Source organism: Myotis nattereri (genome assembly GCF_964212035.1).
Source record: "Myotis nattereri genome assembly, chromosome: 15".
In the NCBI taxonomy this organism is placed as follows: Eukaryota; Metazoa; Chordata; class Mammalia; order Chiroptera; family Vespertilionidae; genus Myotis; species Myotis nattereri.
Window position 1 is genome coordinate 14,437,448 of NC_138090.1, and position 20,915 is coordinate 14,458,362.

The 20,915-nt window shown below is 41.1% G+C and overlaps 1 protein-coding gene across 3 annotated transcripts in view; it reads left to right on the plus strand.

Annotated features, from left to right (window-relative positions):
* The window catches only part of SNTB2 (syntrophin beta 2), a 77,776-nt gene that overhangs the window by 24,183 nt on the left and 32,678 nt on the right, over positions 1-20,915 (plus strand). For all 3 annotated transcript variants that reach the window (XM_081107761.1, XM_081107762.1, XM_081107763.1), the window contains exon 2: positions 12,737-12,950. In XM_081107761.1, the coding sequence (XP_080963887.1) occupies positions 12,737-12,950 (214 nt within the window). The remainder of the gene's footprint in view (positions 1-12,736; positions 12,951-20,915) is intronic.

Sequence of the window (20,915 nt, forward strand, 5' to 3'; positions counted from 1 at the left end):
ATGTCCACTTGCCAGCGGGGAGCAGGCCTAAGCTGCAGTTGGACATCCTTAGCGCTACTGAGGAGGCAAGAGAGACTCCTGCCACCACTGCTGTACTGGCAGCCATCAGCCTGGCTTGTGGCTGAGCAGAGCTCCCCTGTGGGAGCACACTGACCACCAGGGGGCAGCTCCTGCATTGAACGTCTGCCCCCTGGTGGTCAGTGTGTGTCATAGTGACCAGTCATTCCCAGTCCTTCTGCTGTTAGGGTCAATTTGCATATTACCCTTTTGTTATATAGAATAGAGGCCTGGTGCACGGGTGGGGGCCGGCTGGTTTGCCCTAAAGGGTGTCCCAGATCAGGGTGGGGATCCCACTGTGGTGCCTGGCCAGCCTGGGTGAGGGGTTGATGGCTATCTGCAGGCTGGCCAAGCCCCCCAGCGGGGACCCTCACCCTATGAGGGTGTGGCCAGCCTGGGTGAGGGGCTGAGGGCTGTTTGCAGGCTGGCCACAGCCCCTTCAGGGTGGAGGTCCCTCTGGGGTGCCTGGCCAGCGTGGGTGAAGGGCTGATGGCTGTTTGCAGGCTGTCCACAGCCCCTTCAGGATGGGGGGTCCCACTGGGGTACCTGGCTAGCCTGGGTGAGGGGCTGATGGCCATTTTCAGGCTGGCCACTCCCCTCAGCAACCCAAGCTCCCAGCCTCTCCTTTTTTTCTTTTTTTTTTCTGGGATTTATTTATCTTCTATAATTGAAACTTCGTAGACTTGAGTGGAGCTGAGGGCCATCCAGGGCGGGCGGGAAGCTTGGCTTCCTCCATTGCCAGGGGCAACCCAAGCCTCCTGCTCACTCCAGCTCTGTGGCCACCGCCATCTTAGTTGGGTTAATTTGCATACTCGCTCCTGATTGGCTTTGTGGGTGTGGCTTGAGCATAGCAGAGGGATGGTTAATTTGCATGTTTCTCTTTTATTATATAGGATGAGCAATTGTCCTATTTTCTTGAGCACTTTATGAACATACTAACTATGTATAATTTTTTAAATATAACAGAACTTGATTTTATCATTTAGCAACTCGGATATCCTTGGTTTCATCATTATTAGTCCTTTTATGATGATTTAAAAACTCCGGTAGGGTTTTTCCCCCCCAAAAAACTAGTCTTTACTATTTCAGCAGAGACAAAGGTGCAATATAAATTATTCCTAGCCAGCCTGTTTCTTCTTGTGAAAATTGCCTTTCTCATTGCCTCTGCTGTAGTGAAAATGAAATTAAAGTCTTGTCTTTCTATTTTTTTCTTCCTATAAGCGGTCAAGACCGTTCTGTTGCCAACAGTCTTCTCTGCTTTGTGTTTTGAAGTGAGCAGAAGGAACATTGTTTCACATTAAGCAATACTTTCTTTTTAGGGGAGAGAGAAGTACTAGTAAATGGAATTGACTCATAAAAACAGATATGGCGTGGAAAAATAATATAAACCTCAACAACAAAAGGAAAAGAAAACTATATAATTCAAAGTAATTTTTCAGATGCAGCATCTCCCACTTTTGGTATTAGTTCAATAAAGGTTTATAAATACACATATTTAAGGTACGGCAATTTCCACAGGGAAATTTGCTGGTAGTTGTGTTCCTTATACAAACATTTAAAAATGCAAACCTAAGATGTTTAAAACTTTTTGCAAAAACTTTTTAAATAAAAAAGTTGAAAATCTTGCATATACTTTAGCAGTTTGAGGGAACATTCAAAAGAGAAACTCTTTTTAAATTCATTTTTAAAATATTTACTTTATAAATGACCCATAACTAGTTTTACCATGTAAGATTAGTACTTAAAGAAGACTACCAAGGCCAAAACCGGTTTGGCTCAGTGGATAGAGCCTCAGCCTGGGGACTGAAGGGTCCCAGGTTCGATTCCGGTCAAGGGCATGTACCTTGGTTGCGGGCACATCCCCAGTGGGAGATGTGCAGGAAGCAGCTGATCGGTTTCTCTCATCGATGTTTCTGGCTCTCTGTCTCTCCCCCTTCCTCTCTGTAAAAAATCAATAAAATATATTTAAAAAAAAAAAAAAAAAAAAAGAAGACTACCAAGGAGAAATTATATAGTAAACAGTCCCAAGACCAAAATTGTTTCAATCTAGCTTGTTCTATTTTTATATATATAAAAGTGTAAAAACTAATATTTGTATAAAAGTAATAGGTATCTGTGTTAGAATTTGATTGAGGCCTAAAACATATCTTTTTTGCCAATTTACATAAATTTATTGTAAAAAGCCATAATTTTAAAATACTAAAATTTTAACTGCTGGGGACAAATTTAGAACTACCTAATTTCTGGTATATTTAGACCTGTTCCACTATAGCTCAGAGGCTTAAAAGGAAACGAGTTCTCCTTGTCATCCTAATAGTAATTTGAGATCCTCAAAAAGGATATATAACTCCTACTTTTATTGACGTGAATGGGCCTTGGATTGAAATGGAGAAGGAACGATGGGTAATAAAGTGAATTGAAAATCTCAGAACCAACACAAACCACAGCTGTTTTGTCTTGTTTTCTTAAACCCGAAAATGTTGAAATCATATCTATAAACACAGGTACTGCTTCTGAGGACATGCTTGGTTTTCTTGCTGGGGATTTGTTTTCCTCCTGATGACTAACAAGAAGAAAGGAGCTAACTTCACAGAGTTAAATGATGAGGCAGAAATGGGAAATTAAGTATGACTTTGGAAATGCTGGTACAGCAAATTCAGAGAACTATAACTCAACATTTTTGTTAGATCTGAGGTGCTGGTGATTCTCCTGTAACTCCTCACTGTTATAACTTTAAAAATCACTCCTCCCATGTCTTAAGACAAAAAAATGTATAAAGAGACAAGGATTTCCTGCTTTAAAGAAAAGATAATAATAATAATATCCTGCATTTGTTGAGGCAGGAGATCAAGATTGGGTGGGCTTATATACATATCATTTTTCACCCATTAAAGTAGCAAAGATTGTTTTAAATAAGATTACTTGATGTTGGCAAGTGTACTAACATGAACATACGTATACACTCTGGTGGGAACATAAAATGGCACAGTCCTTTTAAGAACTTGCAGTATTTATCATGAGCCATAAATATTCCTTGAATCCAATAGTTTCTCACCAAAAAAAAATAAATTTTTTTCATTATCATATTAAAGTAAGTGCCCAATAATTAGGGGGTGCCTAAATAAATAATGGTAAATACATAATAGAATGCTGTCTAGATCTTTTTAAATAACTAGAGGCCCAGTGCACAAAATTTGTGCACTGGCAGTGGGGAGGGGGGTTCCCTCAGCCTGGCTTGCACCCTCTCGCAGTCTGGGACTCCTCGCTCCTTACCACCCACCTGCTTGCTGCTCCTGTTTGGCTCACTGCTCCTTAGCACTGCTGCAGGGGCAGGAGAGGCTCCCGCCACCGCCACTGCACTCGCCAACCATGAGCCTGGCTTCTGACCACTAGGGGGCAGCTCTTGCATTGAGCATCTGCCCTCTGGTGGTCAGTGCACATCATAACAACTGGTCGTTCTGGTTGTTCTGCCATAACGGTCGTTTAGGCTTTTATATATAGACTAGAGGCCCGGTGCACAAAAATTTGTGCACTCGGGGGGGAGGGGGGGTCCCTAAGCCCAGCCTGTGCCCTCTCGCAGTCTGGGACCCCTCGGGAGATAACGACCTGCTGGCTTAGGCCCGCTCCCGGGTGGCAGAGAGCAGGCCTAATCCCTAGGTGCAGCCCCTGGTCGGGCTCAGAACAGGGCCAATTGGGGAATTGGGGCGCTGCCCCCTGTCATGCACAGAGCAGGGCAGATTGGGAGGTTGCAATGCCATCCTCAGTCACGCTCAGGGTAGGGCCGATTGGGGGGTTGGGGCACCGCCCCCTGTCACACTCAAGGCAGAGTCGATGGGGAGGTTGTGGCGCCACCCCCTGTCACGCACAGAGCAGGGCCAATCAGGGGGTTGGGGAGCTCCCCCCTGTCACTCACAGAGCAGGGCCCATCAGGGGGTTGGGGAGCTCCCCCCTGTCATGCACAGAGCAGGGCCCATCGGGGGGTAGGGGAGCTCCCCCGTCACGCACAGAGCAGGGCGGATCAGGGGGTTGGGGCGCCGCCACTCTCACACTCAGGGCAGGGCCGATGGGGAGGTTATGGCTCTACCCCGTCACACACAGAGTAGGGCCCGTGGGGTGGGGGGGTTGGGGCGCTGCACCCTGTCACAGAGCCGCAGGGCGATCAGGGGGTTGGGGAGCTCCCCCCATCAGGCACAGAGCAGGGCCGATCAGGGGGTTGGGGCGCCTTCCCCTGTCAGGAACAGAGCAGGGCAGATAGGGAGGTTGTGGCCCCACCCCCTGTCACACACAGAGCCACAGGGCGATCAGGGGGTTTGGGCACTGCCCACTGTCATGCTGATCCTGGTGCCGGGAGACTTCGTGGCTCTGCTGATCCCGGTGATGGGAGGCATATTACCCTTTTACTATATATAGAATAGAGGCCTGGTGCATGGGTGGGGGCTGGCTGGTTTGCCCTGAACGGTGTCCCGGATCAGGGTGGGGGTCCCCACTGGGGTGCCTGGCCAGCCTGGATGAGGGGATAATGGCTGTTTGCAGCTGGTCACACACCCTTCAGGGTGGGGGTCCCCACTGGGGTGCCTGGCCAGTCTGGGTGAGGGACTGAGGGCTGTTTTCAGGCTGCAACTGAAGCTCCCAACTGCTCCTTTTTTTCTTTTTTATTCTGAGCCAGCTTTAGCTCTGAGGCTCCAGCTCTTAGGCCTCCACTCCTGAAAGTAGGTATCTGGTTTGTTTAGGTTCTACAATCGAAACTCTGTATCAACTCCAGGTCTGAGATCCCGGCTAGCTGAAAGCTGGTTGCTGGGGTTTTGTTTAGCTTCTATTTTTGTAACTATGTTTCAAACTGCCAGCTCAGAGGCCTGCAGTGGCAGGCGGAGAACGTTGGAGTCCTCCGTCACTGAAGCAAGCAAGCCTCATGTTAGTTTCAAGCTGCCTGGCTGCCGGCCGCCATCTTGCCTGGCAGTTAATTTGCATATCGCCCTGATTTATTCTGGGATTTATTTACCTTCTATGGCTGTCACTGGAACTGAGAGCCGGCTTTAGCTCTGAGGCTCGGCTCCAGCTCTGAGACCTCGGTTGCTGAAAGCAGGTATCTGGGTTTGTTTGGCTTCTATAATTGAAACACTGTTGCAGCTCCAGCTCCGAGGCCAGCTGGCTGAAAGCAGGTTTCTGGGGTTTGTTTAGCTTCTATAATTGCAACATTGTTTCTTAGAGTGCAGCTCAAAGGCCGGCAGCGGCAGGCGGGGAACCTTGGCTTCCTCCATCACTGAAGCAAGCAAGCCTCCTGTTCGCTTCAGCTGCCTGGCTGCTGGCCGCCATCTTGGTTGGCAGTTAATTTGCATATCACCCTGATTAGCCAGTGGGAAGTGTGTCAGAGGTATGGTTAATTACATGTTTGTCTATTATTAGATAGGATACTATATCATTTACTTTATTTAAAAAATGTTCATGCAGTACAGTTGGTTTTCACTTCTTATGTTATGCAGTTCTGTGAATTTTAACACATGTATAAATTCTTATGTGTATCGCCACAGTCAGAATACAGGACAGTTCCATACTCCAAGTAATCATCACATCCTCCTCATCCCTAACCCCTGGCAACCGCTGATCTGTTCATCGTATAGTTTGTCTTTTCTATAATGGGATCGCGCAGTATGTAACATTTTGACACTGGCTGCTTTTACTCAGCATAATGCCTTTGAGATTTATCCAAGTCGCCGAGTATATCAGTAGTTCATTCCTTTTTATTGCCAAGTAGTATTCTATGCTGTGGCTATTCTGCAGTGTATCAATTCACCCACTGAAGGAAATTTGGGTTGTTTCCAGTTCCCAGGACACTTACAAAAAGAACTGCTAAAACATTAATGTACAGGCTTTAATGTAAACATAAGTTTTTGTTTCTCTGGAATATAATTTACATATTAATTACATTCTTTTCTTTCTTCTTCTTTTTTTTTTTTTTTTTGCATGTTTTGTTCACAGATGTATTAGCTTAAGTTTCTCAAACAGTTCCTGGCACAAACAAGGCTCAACAGATTGGTGAATATGCAATGTTACTTTAAAATGGAAAGGTAGCTCTAGTTGGTTTGGCTCAGTGGATAGAGCATCAGCCTGCGGACTGAAGGGTCCCAGGTTCGATTCCTGGTCAGGGCACATGCCTAGGTTGTTGCCGGGGTCCAACCCCAGCGGGTCCAGGGGTCCCCAAAGGTGTGGACGGAGTCGGCGAAGAAGGAATGACACGGAGGCAGCGTTCAGTTGATCAGCAGCCTAGCCAGGATCTCTAGCCAAGTTCTGGTCAGGATCTCCAGTGAAGTTCTGGTCAGGATCTCCAGCCAGGTTCTGTGTCCATGTTGTCTTGCTAGGTTCTCCAGGTTCTCCAGCCAGGTTCTGTAGCCATGTTCCCTCGCTAGGTTCTCCAGCCAGGTTCTGTCCAGGTTCTCCAGCCAGGTTCAGTCACCAGGTTCTAGTCAGGTTCTCTTGCCAATTTCTGTAGTCAGGTTCAGTCCAGGATCTTTTGCTATGTTCTCTCGCTAGGTTCTGTCTCTAGGTTCTGAGGCCAGTTTCTGTCCAGGATCTTTTGCCATGTTCTCTCCAGCGAAGTTCTTCTGTCTCTAGAGAACGTTCTGTGTAGGTTCTGTGCCTAGGTTCTGTCTCTCTCTCTATCTCTTGCTGTCTTGTTACATCTGTATTTATACCAGTTGATTCAATCCTATCAATCTCTATTACAAAGGTTAGGGCGTTTCTTATCTCCATTCCAGGGAGTAAAGATTATGTAGCTTAAGCATGATTGTTCATAGTTAAAGTGATTAATTACCCGCCTGGCACTTAGTTAAGAGGTTTTATTCCCTCCCTAACTTCAGGGGAAAATCCCTATCTGGGGAAACAACCTTTCTCAGAGACCTTGGTTAAAACACATAGTGCCAAGAAGTTGAGCAAACATATTAAGAACAGTATGCCATATATGCCAGGTCCTTTGAAACAGCAAGGATGGACCGGCTCCCGGCAGGTTGTGGGCTTGCTCCCTAGTGGGTTGTGCAGGAGGTAGCTAATCAGATAGCTCTCATCATTGATGTTTCTATTTCTCTCCCTCTCCCTTCCTCTCTGAAATCAATAAAAATATTTTTTTTTTAAAAAAGGAAAGGTATACAATGGGAGAAAAAAAGGGGACACATGTAATACTTTCAACAATAAAAATTTAAAAAATAAAATAGAAAGGTATAGTGCAACCAGGATTATTCTGAACACATTGAGGGTTTACATCTGCAAACCCTAGACTGCAGTCTACTCAGACCCCAAATGGTAGGAGACTTGAGTTGAAAGACACCTGTGAGTTGAGAACATAAAGGACTTTTTTCTGAAAGTATTTCCTCACTAATGTTTTTAGTGGCCATTTATCAGATTCCTGATTTGAGAATCTTGGGATGTGGTTAAGGAGAAACCTCATGGGAGAATACTTTAACAGTGATGTCAACATAACTCATTTGTGAGCAAAATGAAAAGCCAACTTTTCCTCCCTAAGGATAACCTAGAAACAAACTTGTTTGCAAAAGCAAGGGAATAATTGGCACCATTCTCTCCACATTGTCCAATTTATTTAGTTTCACTTAAACTCACAGTAAAGGTCATTGGATATGATAAGAAAAAGATAAGTTTGGGGTAAAGAGGAAAATAATGATTCTGTGAGAGATTGTGTTCATAAGAGAAGGTGATTGATTTACTGGAATATTTGTATTAACAACCATAGCCTATATCTGACTATGAAGTATCTTTTGAATAATCTTTTATTTATAATTATTTGCTGACTAATGTCCCAAACCAGAATAGCAGTGCACCTCGTTAAAATACAGAGACCCCCCCCCCCCCAATAAACCCTATTCTTTAGAGGATGGAATTCCATAAGGATCAGTTGGCTCCTGGATCCCATCCAGTGCATTATAGCTTTGAAGGCTAGCAAGATTTCACTTTAAGGTGGTTCCATGTTTAAAGTTTGAGCAAGGTTTCGAGATAAGTTTTCTTCATTTTTTAAATGTTTCTTTTGGTATAAATGATATGGACTCATAAAAATTTCAAATTACATGAAGATATACAGAACTACATGAAGAAAAAAAGGCATTCCTACACCTATATATGAGCACTATTGATATTTTGATGAAAAATCCTTCCAGATATCTTCCCAGGTAGTTGTACAGTACACATATGTGTTTTTGTTACTCTAAATAGAAAGGGCTACAGTGATGCTTTTAGGATGGAGACAGCCCCCTTCACTTTTAATAAGAGTGGTTAGTACATAGAAGAAAGAAAATTAACTTCTATACCTAAAACACTGCAGACATCAGTGTCTAATTAAACATTTTTAAGATGATCTTTTTCAGGAAAAATGAAATAATTCTGAAATATATTGAGGGTTCTGAGTGCACATGGGGGTATAGAGGCTTTGCTTATTCATCCAAGTATCCAGGTTAAAGCACTGTGGCAACTTGGAAGGTCTAAGTATAGGACTAAAACAGCACCATTAACTCTCCATCTTCCCATATCTCAGGCAAATTAGAAATAGATGTCTATTCATAGTTCTTTAGCCATTATAGATGGCCAGGTGGATGGGGTGGGTATCATTGTCGTCAACTCAAATGAAATTCATAGCTCTCTGAAAAAAGCCCAGTGCACGAATACTAGAGGCCCAGTGTATGAATTCGTGCACAGGTGGAGTCCAGCCGGAGGGGGGCGGGGGAGCTGCAGGAGATTGGCCAGCTGGCCCCGCCCCTGATTGGGCTGGTTGGCCGGCCGCAGTGCGGATCATAGCAACTGGTCATTCCTGTCCTGTCGTTCCGGTCACTTGGCTTTTATATGTATAGATGTGTGCAGTAATCAGTTCAATGATACTTTGTGATTGAATGAACTTCTGAGGAGATCATGAAGGATCCTTTCCTAACCACTATAATATTCAAGATTAGTCATTTAGAATGTCTTTAAGTTCCCTCAGTTGGTAGCCCAATAGTTGGTATACTGCCTTAAATAGTTCAAAAGGCAAGTCTCTGCCATTGGCAGTGACTGGAAACTGTAGGAATTTCTGCCAAAGTTCTCGTGATCTAATCCTCTCTTGGAAGTACAAAGCTAAAGCATGCATTGAAATGCCTGAGTCAGCCACTCAAGGGATATACTGGCTGCAACCCTGCTCATTTTTCTGGGATGAAAAAATCTGCTTGGTGACCTGAGACAGCTAGCTAGCTTTAACTCTCTCCACCTAGAAATACATGTATTATAACTGCATAGAAAACGCGCGCGCACACACACACACACACATATACAAACACACATAAACTATATCTAAATGTTGGCATAATTGAAAAAGAACCCTTTATGATCTCTTATATTTTCTAGAGTTATGCTTAATTTCAGCAGATCTTGTTTAGTAACTTACAAGAAAATAACTTCACCTCTTCTATTGATTGCTGTTTAAAAATTTTAACTTCTCCAACTTTCTAATTTGGGGAAGGAAAAGAAAGCCACCTACTATTTATTGAATGTTTAATATATGCCTGGAATTGTTACTTGTTTAGTGTTAACTCCTATTTTATAGACAAGGACCTCAGAACAGGCAAGTGAGGTCACATAGCTCTGAGGTGGCAAGCATAGTTAGTATTTGAACCAGGTCTGTATGTTCCCAGACGCCTCTCTACCACCTCATCATGCTATAAAATGAACTGTAGAATGTTAATATAAAAAACCATTATTAATATTATTAAGTAAAAAATACAAGGTGCAGAACAGTAAGCATAATATACTGCCGCTATGTGAAATGTGAGTGTATACATATATTCACGTGTGTGTGTCTGTAGTACATATGCTTAGAACATCTAGTATATCTCTGGAATACCATACAATGGTTCGACCCTGGGAGGGGGAACTGTGTTGCTAGAAAGCTAGACTTTTCATTATAAAATCTTTTATACAGTTGAATTTTGTCATATATGCATACATTTGATTATTTTTTAGATTTAGTAGTTTATTAGTAAAGTTTCATAAGCATAAAGCTTCTAATGCTATAAAATGTTAATTGCTAGCTCTTATGATACTGATAAGCATTGATAATGATCATATCTTTCTAGTTTTTAATTCCCATCATCTACTCTAATGACCTACCACTTTGGAATTTGAAAGGGAGATAAAATATTGATATAACATATAATTGATGTTAGCAGAAATAATGGTGACTGATTCTTCTACGTTCAACTATTTACATTTTTAGTGCTATTTAAGATTTTAATAATCTTTGGTTTATCTATTTTTTGAAATAAGAACATCATGCCTCAAATACAGTAGTTGCCAGTCATGATTGAGGTAAAAGAAATCTATGTATATAAAAGGCTAATATGCAAAGTGTCCGACCGTCCAACCGGTCACTATGACAGGCATTGACCGCCAGAGGGGCAGACACTCAACACAGGAGCTGCTGTGACACGCACCGGCCATTTACAGAGAAATGGCACTGCGGACCTGGCACCCACAAAACAATACTCGGCTTCCCCCAAGTGGGACACAGGCCCCACCACCACCCCGGAGTGACAGCCCACCAAATTGCAGCCCATGCTGCCAAGATCCCATGGTGCAAAATGCAGCCCACAGCCCAGCCCAGGCCAGAAATGGTCATTGTGGGTGCTGGGTAATGAGTCATGTAACAAAGCCCGGCTTCCCCTCCCTAGCGACTAGCCTCTTTGGAGTTTCTTCAGCCCAGGAACATGACTTACTTTATACCCAGGTGCATACATTTCACACTTTAACCAAATGTCTGCGAAGCATTTTCCCAGTGCCTCATCTCATTTGATCCTCACAGAAGTCCTGGAGTAGGTAGATAGGAGACTCAGTGGAATCCTGTTTTCTTTTCATTAGTCGGAAAAAGGAGATTTAGAAAGCTTAGAAACTTAACTGAAAAGACGTAAGAAATGGTGGACCTTGAAAATGACTTCAGGTTTTCTCACTGTGCAGAATATAGTCAAACACTGCTGCAGTTAAATATTTTACCCTTTGTTCTCCCTATGTGATCTACAATAATAATCTGCTTCATGTTGATATTTACTGCTGTGTTGCTGACAATTACCTGAAAGAGAAGTTGGGGTGCTTCACTGGGCTGGAAAAAGTTTAGCTAAATCAGAAAGCAGGTCTAATTAAGTAAGCTTATCTATGTGTATAAAGCTCTCTCTGGTGCCAATCTCATGCGTGTGTTTTGATCTGTCATTGTTGATCGTGAATTTGATTGACACTTTTATTATAGAAAAAGGGTGAATAGCGCTATTAAAATATTTCTTCTAATTAATTTCCTTTCAGTGTGCACGAATTCATGCCCTGGGCCTCTAGTATTATATGTTTCCTAAAATTGAACTTAAACGAAAAAAGTTTCCCATCTATTAAAAGCTATATTTTAATTTGGGGCTACCATTTATGGAAATACCTTACCTTGAATATGCTAATTTTTGTACTTGTTTTCAAAATTGTAATGATCTGTTTACACAGTTGTCTTCCTTAGTAGACTGGTAATTCCTTGAGGGCAGGGTCCATGCCTCATTTGTTCTTGTTTCTCAGGACCTTGCCTAGTGCTTGACACTTAGTAGGTAGCTAAGAATGTTGATTGAATTGAATCAAATTGAACTAGAGATACTTAGCTTTAGTCCAATGAAGAGAGCGAGAAATCATCTCACTCTTCACATAGTTGAAGGTGTTCTCTCATGTGGAAGAGAGTGCTCTATATGGCTTCAGTAAACAGAAAAAACAATGAGTGAAAGTTTCAAGATGTTTCTAAATGTTGACTCATCTAAATGTAGGTGGCGCTGTCTCAGGAGGTACTGAATCTATCACCAGGAGATTCATTCATGGCTGGTCAACTCCCAAGACAATTTAAGAATTTAATTATTCATTTGTTTCTTCACTCATATATTGAAACATTTGCTGAACAGACACTGTTCTAGATATTGGATGCCAAGATTGAATAAATCATAATCCTTGCTTGGGGAATTCAACAGCCAGCAGGGGAACAGAAGTTTAAGCAAAGGATTACAACCCAGGGTTCTAAGAGGATGTTGTTGTAGAGGTGTAATGGTAATACCCTGGAGAGAGGAGACAGAAAATGCTGCTGAGGTGACTCTTGAATAGAGTTGATCAGGCAGACCAAGGGGGGAAGGAGTGTCCTAAGAAGACAGAACAATACATACATAAACTCAGAAGTTAAAGTTATTAAAATAGAGTAATGCTATTTCATTTGTATTGCATGCCCTTAAAGGACCCTCCAATACTAAGATTCTGTGTGCTGGCTCTTTAAATTAGTGTTTGTTTGTTTTTTTTGTTTTTTTGTGTTTTTTTAAAATATATTTTATTGATTTTTTACAGAGAGGAAGGGAGAGAGATAGAGAGTTAGAAACATCGATGAGAGAGAAACATCGATCAGCTGCCTCCTGCACATCTCCTGGGGATATGCCCGCAACCCAGGTACATGCCCTTGACCGGAATCAAACCTGGGACCTTTCAGTCCGCAGGCCGACGCTCTAGCCACTGAGCCAAACCGGTTTCGGCTAAATTAGTGTTTTTGGCTTTTTTTTTTACTTTATGCTAGATATTGCATGAATGTATGCATTTTAGTTGTTATTTTTTATAGGAAGCAAAAATACTAACCTCCTTCTTTGATTTTTGTTCATAGTCAAATTCATCCGAGAAGTAACGCCATATATCAAGAAGCCATCATTAGTATCAGATCTGCCATGGGAAGGTGCAGCTCCCCAATCACCAAGCTTTAGTGGCAGTGAAGACTCTGGTTCTCCAAAACACCAGAACAGCACCAAGGACAGGAAGGTCATTCCTCTCAAAATGTGCTTTGCTGCTAGAAACCTAAGCATGCCGGATCTGGAGAACAGGTGAGCTGTACCTAAGCAGAACATCGTACTTAAAGACAAGTTGCAATATCATTCTGCAGTAACATGACTGACTAAATTTCACAGAGGGAAACATCAGTCTGAGATAAGAGAATAGTTTTTGGCATTCCATATTTAAATTACTTCATACATATGTGTACAGTACATATATAGAAAATTTGGGGGCAAACAGACAAGAAACTTAATGGTGGATACTCCTGGGGAGTGAAATGGGATTGGAAGGAAAGAAGGTACTTATGGTCTTCGTTTTTACCTTTCTGGAATGTTAGTATTACTTTTTTCACTATGAACGTTACTTTGTAATTGAAATAATTTTACTAAAATAATTTTTTTAATGTTTGTTTAGGTGTAAATTCCTTATACTGTTGGTGTGTAAAGAGTCAGAGATCTGCATTGTAGACCTGACTATCAACTAATAATGTGACCCTGGCAAGTTAGCTTCTCTTGACCTTAGTTTCCTTGTTTGTAAAATGGGAGAGTTGAATTGGATAATTTCTAATGTCCCTCCTAGTTCTATAAACATTTGGTTTCTATGAGTTTGTCTTCGTTAACTCCATGAAGTGGTACTGGTAAACCTAGTGTTAGGTTAGGGATTAGTGGGGAGGGGTGGGAGGTAAACTTGTCCAAATACATAGTTAAGGACAAACTTTTTATTATGAGCTTTCACTTTTATGGCCTCCTCCAGTCTGAATGCAGGGCCAGGTACCTGATCAGATGGAATGGATCATAGAAGACAGCAAGTAGCTGAGTGACTTTCTTGGGCATTTTAGACCACAGGGACATTAAAGCTCCTGCTCTATAGCATGTGGTATGGTATGCCCTAACGGACTGAGCTCTGCGATCAGACAGACCTTGATTTGAATCCCACCTAGGTACCTGCGCAAAGGAAGGGTCTGAGCAAGTCCCTTCATCTCCATAAACTGCCATATCTTCATCTGTTAAAAAACACCCCCAAAAACGTAATAATTAACTCATTGTGAAGATTAAATATGAAGCCCTTTGCATAGAGTCAAGCACATAGTAGATCCTTTAAAAATAGTAGCTTTAAAAAGTATTTAAAATGTCTACACACTTTTAAAATTATATTCTGATGCCGAAACCGGTTTGGCTCAATGGATAGAGTGTCGGCCTGCGGACTGAAAGGTCCCAGGTTCGATTCCGGTCAAGGGCATGTACCTTGGTTGCGGGCACATCCCCAGTGGGATATGTGCAGGAGGCAGCTGATCGATGTTTCTCTCTCATCGATGTTTCTAACTATCTCTCTCCCTTCCTCTCTGTAAAAAATCAATAAAATATATTTTTTTTAAAAATTATATTCTGATATATTTGTATTGTTTTTGTTGCTTTTTTAAATGTTTTAAATTTTTATTTATTTCAGAGAGAAAGGAAGAGGGAGAGATAGAAACATCAATGATGAGAGAGAATCATTGATTGTCTGCCTCCTACATACCCCCTACTGGGAATCGAGCCCACAACCCAGTCATGAACCCCTGGATTGAACCCAGGACCCTTTAAATAAGTCCCTTAATTTCTCTGTCCTCTTGTTTGTATTTTTCTGTTTGTAAAATGGACTAATACCTGCTCAACTATATTCTTTAGAACTACTTCAATGATAAATAAGGTAATATCTATAAAATCAACTGGACCTTTTGATCCTTAAATTTATCTCCACTTGGTCAAAGGAAGTGTCATGGCAGGTGACACAGTTTCAACATTTAAAACCATGCAAAAAATCACAATTTCTATAGGAACAGCAAAAATAAGTTTCATCAGGACATCTGTCATCAAGACACTTATCAAATTGCAGCTTTATTTAGCTGACTGTTTCTGTTTGAAAATCTTTATCTTCCATAGTCTTTTGTAAAACCCTGAGCAAGAAATAGGCTTAGATGTTCTCTAATCTGGAAAATACTTTGGAATCTGTTTTTAAGCTGTAGGTAGGTAGGCATGTGGTTTCTCATCATCCCATCATTCTTCACTTCCCCCTAATATTTTATTATGAAAATCTTTCAACACATGGCAAAGTTGAGAGGATTTTATAGTCACTGCCCATTTTTCCACCACCTAGCTTCTGCCATTAACATTTTACTCTATGTTTTATCACAGTTTTTATAAAATGCATTTTAGAGTGAATTGCAGACATTAAATACTTAAGCATGCATATAAATAACTAGAATTCAGTGTTTTTTATAGTTTTTCCCCCTTTTGGGTCAATATTTACATACAATAAAATGCATAAATCTTAAGTTTTGACAAATGCATACAATTATATAGCGCAAGCCTAACAAGATACAGAACATTACCATCATCCTGGAAAGTTTTCTTGTGCCCCTTCTCAGTCAGTTCTCTCTCCCACCTCCCAAGGCAACTACTGTTCTGATTTTCTAGCTTAGTTCTAACTATCCTACAACTTTATATAAGTGTATTTTTTTGTGATGTGATAGAATTATTTTGCTTTGCATAAGGTTTTTGAGACTCGTCCATCTTGTTGCATATATTGATAGTTCTTTCTCTCTGTTGCTGAGTAGTATTGTGTTGTATGAATGTATCACACTTTATCTTTATTTTTGGGTTGATGGATACCTGAGCTATTTCCAGTTTGGAGGTGATATTAAAAAAGTTACCGTGAACATATATTTTTTTAATCCTTACCCGAGGATATTTTTTTCATTGATTTCTAGAGAGAGTAGAAAGGAGGGAGGAGGGAGAGAGAAAGAGACCCTTTGGTCTGTGGGCTGACACTCTAACCACTGAGCAAAACCAGTCAGGGCTATTGTGAATATTTTTCTATAACTCTTGTTGTGGGCATACACTTTCATTTCTCTTGGGTAAATTCTTAGAAGTGGAATTGCTGGGTCATGGGGTAGGTATATGTTTAGTTTTTTAAAAAACTGCCAGACTTTTTCCCAAAGTGGTTGTGCCATTTTACATTCCCACCACCAGTGTAGGAGAGTTTCTGTTGCTTCTCATCCTTGCCAGCATTGGTGATGTCACTCTTCAATATTAACTATTCTGGTGGGTATGTAGGAATCTCTTTGTGGTTCATCTTTTACCTTCTAAATGAAAAAGGTATTTGACACAAGAGGGAAGCATCCTTGTCTTCTGTTTTACTACTCTTATTTAGTTTCATATTCACTATCCAGAGCTGGAAAAAAAAAAGTGCTGACGGTCAGAATGAGTACATAAGGAGGAGGAAGTGTATTCTCTTCTCCACCTTGAGTTCTCAAGACCTCGCTAGATGCTTCTGATAGTTATAAACAGTTAATTCTGGAAAGTGAAAGCTAAATAAATAATGATGACGTTCAGGGAGAGAACATGAGCCCATTCCTTAGCAAACAGCCATGTGGGCAGTGTGGAGTTGAGCAAGGACAAGGTGTTCTTACACAGTGCTTTTCGGAAATGTACATCTGTTTCCTTAGAGTTGGTTCACAATGTCTTGTTCATCTTCACATTGGCTGTTTTCCATGTAAAAGGTAAATTTTGGTTTTATGACACATAAAACAATATAATTACTACTAAATTGAGCACATAAGTTATATCAGAGCCTTTACTAAGCAGAAGAAATAAGCAGGCTAGACTTAGAGAATCCTAAGCTTCCGTGTATCTAGATATTGATTTGATTCATATGATCAGAATGGAATTGCATTTCTCAGGAAATCCTCAGTGGTTTGACGAGAAGCCAAAACTGTTCACACTGTAGCTGTGACCCAAACAATTACTGGCAGACTGCCTCCAAGTTTTTGTTAGGAGAGTTTCCATATGAATTTTTCTTTTAAAACAGCAATAGGCTTTAGGAAATCGGTTGTCCCCTTTGTCAGGTGTAGGGGAGCTTCCTCTTCAAAGGCAGATTCTTCTGGATCCTAGAACCATCAGAATTTTGGAGTTTCTTTTCTGTTTCTTCTCATTTAATTTGCTATTCACAATCCCTTTTTAAAAAACACCGCAGAATTTCTCTTTTCATGAAATATCAGTGATCCTGCCCTGAAAACGAATTTATTGCCTATTTTCAACTTTTTCCAGCCTACTGGACTTTGTTAATCAAGCTTAATTTTATTTTATAACAGACTTACTTTCCATTCCTCCAGTTATTAATAACTAGGGTCTTTGATGTTAGGATGTTCAGAGTTCAGAGGCTGTTGGAGGAGATGTGTCTGAGAGACTGTCAGGAACTGTATGAGGTGAAAAGGCCTTTTCAGAAGGTGAACGTTTTGTACCCAGAGAAGGATGAACTGATTCCTATCTGTAGTGCTAAGTAGGCCAGGAGGAGGAGTGAAAGAAATTTCTTGTCATTGTTTTAGGACTGAACTTTTAGCATGTGTCTAAGGATGGTAAGCTGGTTACAGGGAGTGCCAAAGCAGCAGGTAGGAATAATTAGCCCCTTTATAAAGCAATCAGTGAGGTAGAGGATCTGAGTTACGGACATCACCAGCTCTTCCACCCAGTTAGGTGAGATGAGTGTGGGTTTGAATCTTTTGTTGGTTTGAGGGTGGGGTAGTCACTGGCCTCTGGGTGTGGGGAAGGCTGACACAGGCTTTCAGCCAGACCCTTTATTTTACCTGTGTGCTTTACTCCTACGGTCAGAGGTACCTGGTGCCTCCAACTCCTCAGCCTCTTTGGGATTCTACACCAAGGATTGGCTGGGAGTTGGCTCTCCCCACTTTTTTTAGGTCTGATACATCATTTAACTCCTTTGTCTACTTGCCAATTTCCAAAATTTTGTAGTGCTTCTCTTCTTTTCTCCATGAGCGTCTAGGATTGTGCTTTTTTAAAAAATTCCTTTTAAAGGTTCCTGATGACTTCTTAGATACAACACCAGACTCACAGTACATAAAAGAAAAATTTTATAAGTTGACCTTTATTAAAATTAAAAACTTCTGCTCTATAAAAGGCACTGTATATTAGGGTTCTCCAGAGAAACAGAACAATAGAAAAGATGGATGGATGGATGGGTAGAAAGAAAGAGAGAGAGAGAGAGAGAGAGAGAGAGAGAGCGAGTGAGAGAGAAAGAAAGAAAGATTAATTTTAGGAATGGGCTCATGAAATTATGGAGTCTAAGAAGTCCCATGATCTGCTGTCTGCAAGTTGGTGAAACAGGAAAGTCAGCGGTGTAATTCAGTCTGAGTTCAAAGGCCCACGGATCAGGAGTGCCAATGTGCGAGGATAAGAGAAGATGGATGTCCCAACTCAAGCAGACAGCAAATTTGCCCTTCCTCCACCTTTTTGTTCTATTCATGCCCTCAGTGGATTGCATGGTGCCCACCCAAGTTGGTGAGGGCCATTCTTACATAGTCTACTGGTTCAAATGCTAATGTCTCCCGGAAACACCACAGATACACCCAGAAATAATGTTTTAACAGTGATCTGGTCAAACTTTTATTTAAGGATGACACATAAAATTAACCATCATATACCATTAGAGACTGAGAAGAAGCCACAGAATGGGGGCAAAAATCTTTGTAAAATGCAGATCAGATAAAGGACTGGTACCCAAATAAACAAACGAATTCTTAAAGCTCAACAATAAGAAGCCAACCCAATTTAAAAAATGGGCAACAGATCTGAACAGACACCTTACCAGAAGAGAAATATAGTTGGCAAATAAGATTATGAAAAATGCTCAACATCATATGTCATTAGAAAATTGTAAATCAAAACAATGAGATACCACTGCACACCTATTAAGATGGCTAAAATTAGGGCAACAGTAACTCTTTTTAATCCTCACCTGAGGGTATATTTCCATTGATTTAGAGAGAGGGAGAAATATCTCGATGGAGAGAAACATTGATCATTTGCCTCCTGCATGTACCCCAACTGGGGATTGAACCTGCAACCCAGATAAGTGCCCTGACTAGGAATTGAACCCCCAACTTTTTGGTGTATGGGATGACGCTCCAACCAACTGGGCCACCCATCCAGGTCTAGAGCAACAGGAACTCATATTTGTTGCTGGTAGAAATGTCCAATGATCCAGCTGCTTTGGAAGACACCTTGGCAGGTTCTCACGAAGCAAAACAGGGTCTTACCATTTGACCCAGCAATCATGCTCCTTGGATGCTTTACTACATGGCTAACTCCATTGGGAAGGCATGTGAATGGGTGAATAGATAGGTACAGGTAGATGTGTTTATAACCTGTCTCATAGCATATCACCTGCTTGGGGGCGGTGCCCAGAGGTATAGAGGCCTCCATTGCAGTTCTGCTTTGCCACTACCACCTTCAGAGTGCCTTTTTTAGATAAGAACTTCATCGTAGTCTTCATAGTCCTGAATAGAAGCACTTTTTATAACCTGTAATTGTGTGTTAATTGTTTACTTTCCTGCCTTCCCCATTAGACTATAGACCCATATTTTTTTCATCACTGTATCGCCAATAGCAGTATCTACCACAGTATCTGGTATGTAGAGTAGGTGCTCAATAAATGTGTGTTTAAGAAAGATAGACTAACCAGTTTTCAAATGAGAGTGAATATTTGCCGTATTAAATGTGGCAAATTTAAATATTTGCCAAATGAGAGGAATACAAGCTTCAAGGCAGAAATGCCAGTGTAGCCCAGGCGGTATTGCTCAGTGGTTGAGCGTTGACCTATGAACCAGGAGGCAATGTTTTGATTTCCTGTCAGGGCACATGCCTGGGTTGCGGGCTCAATTCCCAGTAGGGGATGTGCAGGAGGCAGCTGATCCATGATTCTCTTTTATCGCTGATGTTTCTATCTCTCTCTTCCTCTCCCTTTCTCTCTGAAATCAATTTAAAAAAATTTTTTTAAAGAAATGCCAGTGTACATGTAAACTGCTTATCTTTGGCAGGAGTTGTAGGATCTGATGGCAGTGCTTCAAGGCAGCAAAAACTGTCTTTAGGAAGACAGTGGCAATTCACAATTTCTAGTCTACCATGAGAAGCACTCCTAAGAGCTTTTTCTTTTCCATTTTGAAAGAACTGTTAGAACACAGCAGTGTGTGTATATATTAGTCATTTATTTATTTGACTTTTTAAAGTCATCTTGACAAAAATTTTGGCCAAAACACAAAACAGTACCCAATAAATTACTGTATACATAATTTGTTCAATGTACTTTTAAAAATTTTTAACTAATTTCTAAAGGTTACTTTTGAAGTATATAAATTATTCTCAGTTGAGCATTAACAAATAATAGTCATAGAGTTGAAGATCTCTTAATTGTTTTACTACTATGACTCAGTAGATGATTTATTATATAATGTTACTCAAACACTAAAAAAAAACAGTTGTAAATTTTCAAAAGGAATCATATTCTTCAACTATTTCCTCTTTCCTTTATTTCACACAAAATTTCAGTTCACTGTTTGGCAGTAGGTTTTATTTATCTAGCAATACTTTTCTAAAGGTATTTTCTAAATGTTTTTAAAAATATCTGTTCCTTCTTTACAATGTGCCCATCAGATTCAACAAGCGTGCTTTCTGTTTCTTTGGCATGGAAATTAAGACAAAGTGTTCTATTATAGACTATACAACAGGTTCCCTCATCTTAGGCCTGTGGTCGGCAAACTCATTAGTCAGCAGAGCCAAATATCAACAGTACAACGATTGAAATTTCTTTTGAGAGCCAAATTTTTTAAACTTAAACTATATAGGTAGGTACATTGTTATTAACTTAATTAGGGTACTCCTAAGCTGGCCTTTGCTAAAAACGTCCTCAATCTGAGGGGTCGACCTCAGCGAACATATCCCCACTTCTTCTAATGCCACTTCTTCAAAATAGACTCGCCCAGGCCAAAAACCGACTTCTGCGCATGGGCCACGAAGTTTCAATCGCACTGTACGTGCGCACCCGCACCTGGTATTTTGTGGAAGAGCCACACTCAAGGGGCCAAAGAGCCGCATGTGGCTCACAAGCTGCAGTTTGCCGACCACTGTCTTAGGTTATTATTATATTAACACATTGAAATAGGAGACCCAACAGTTAGTCTT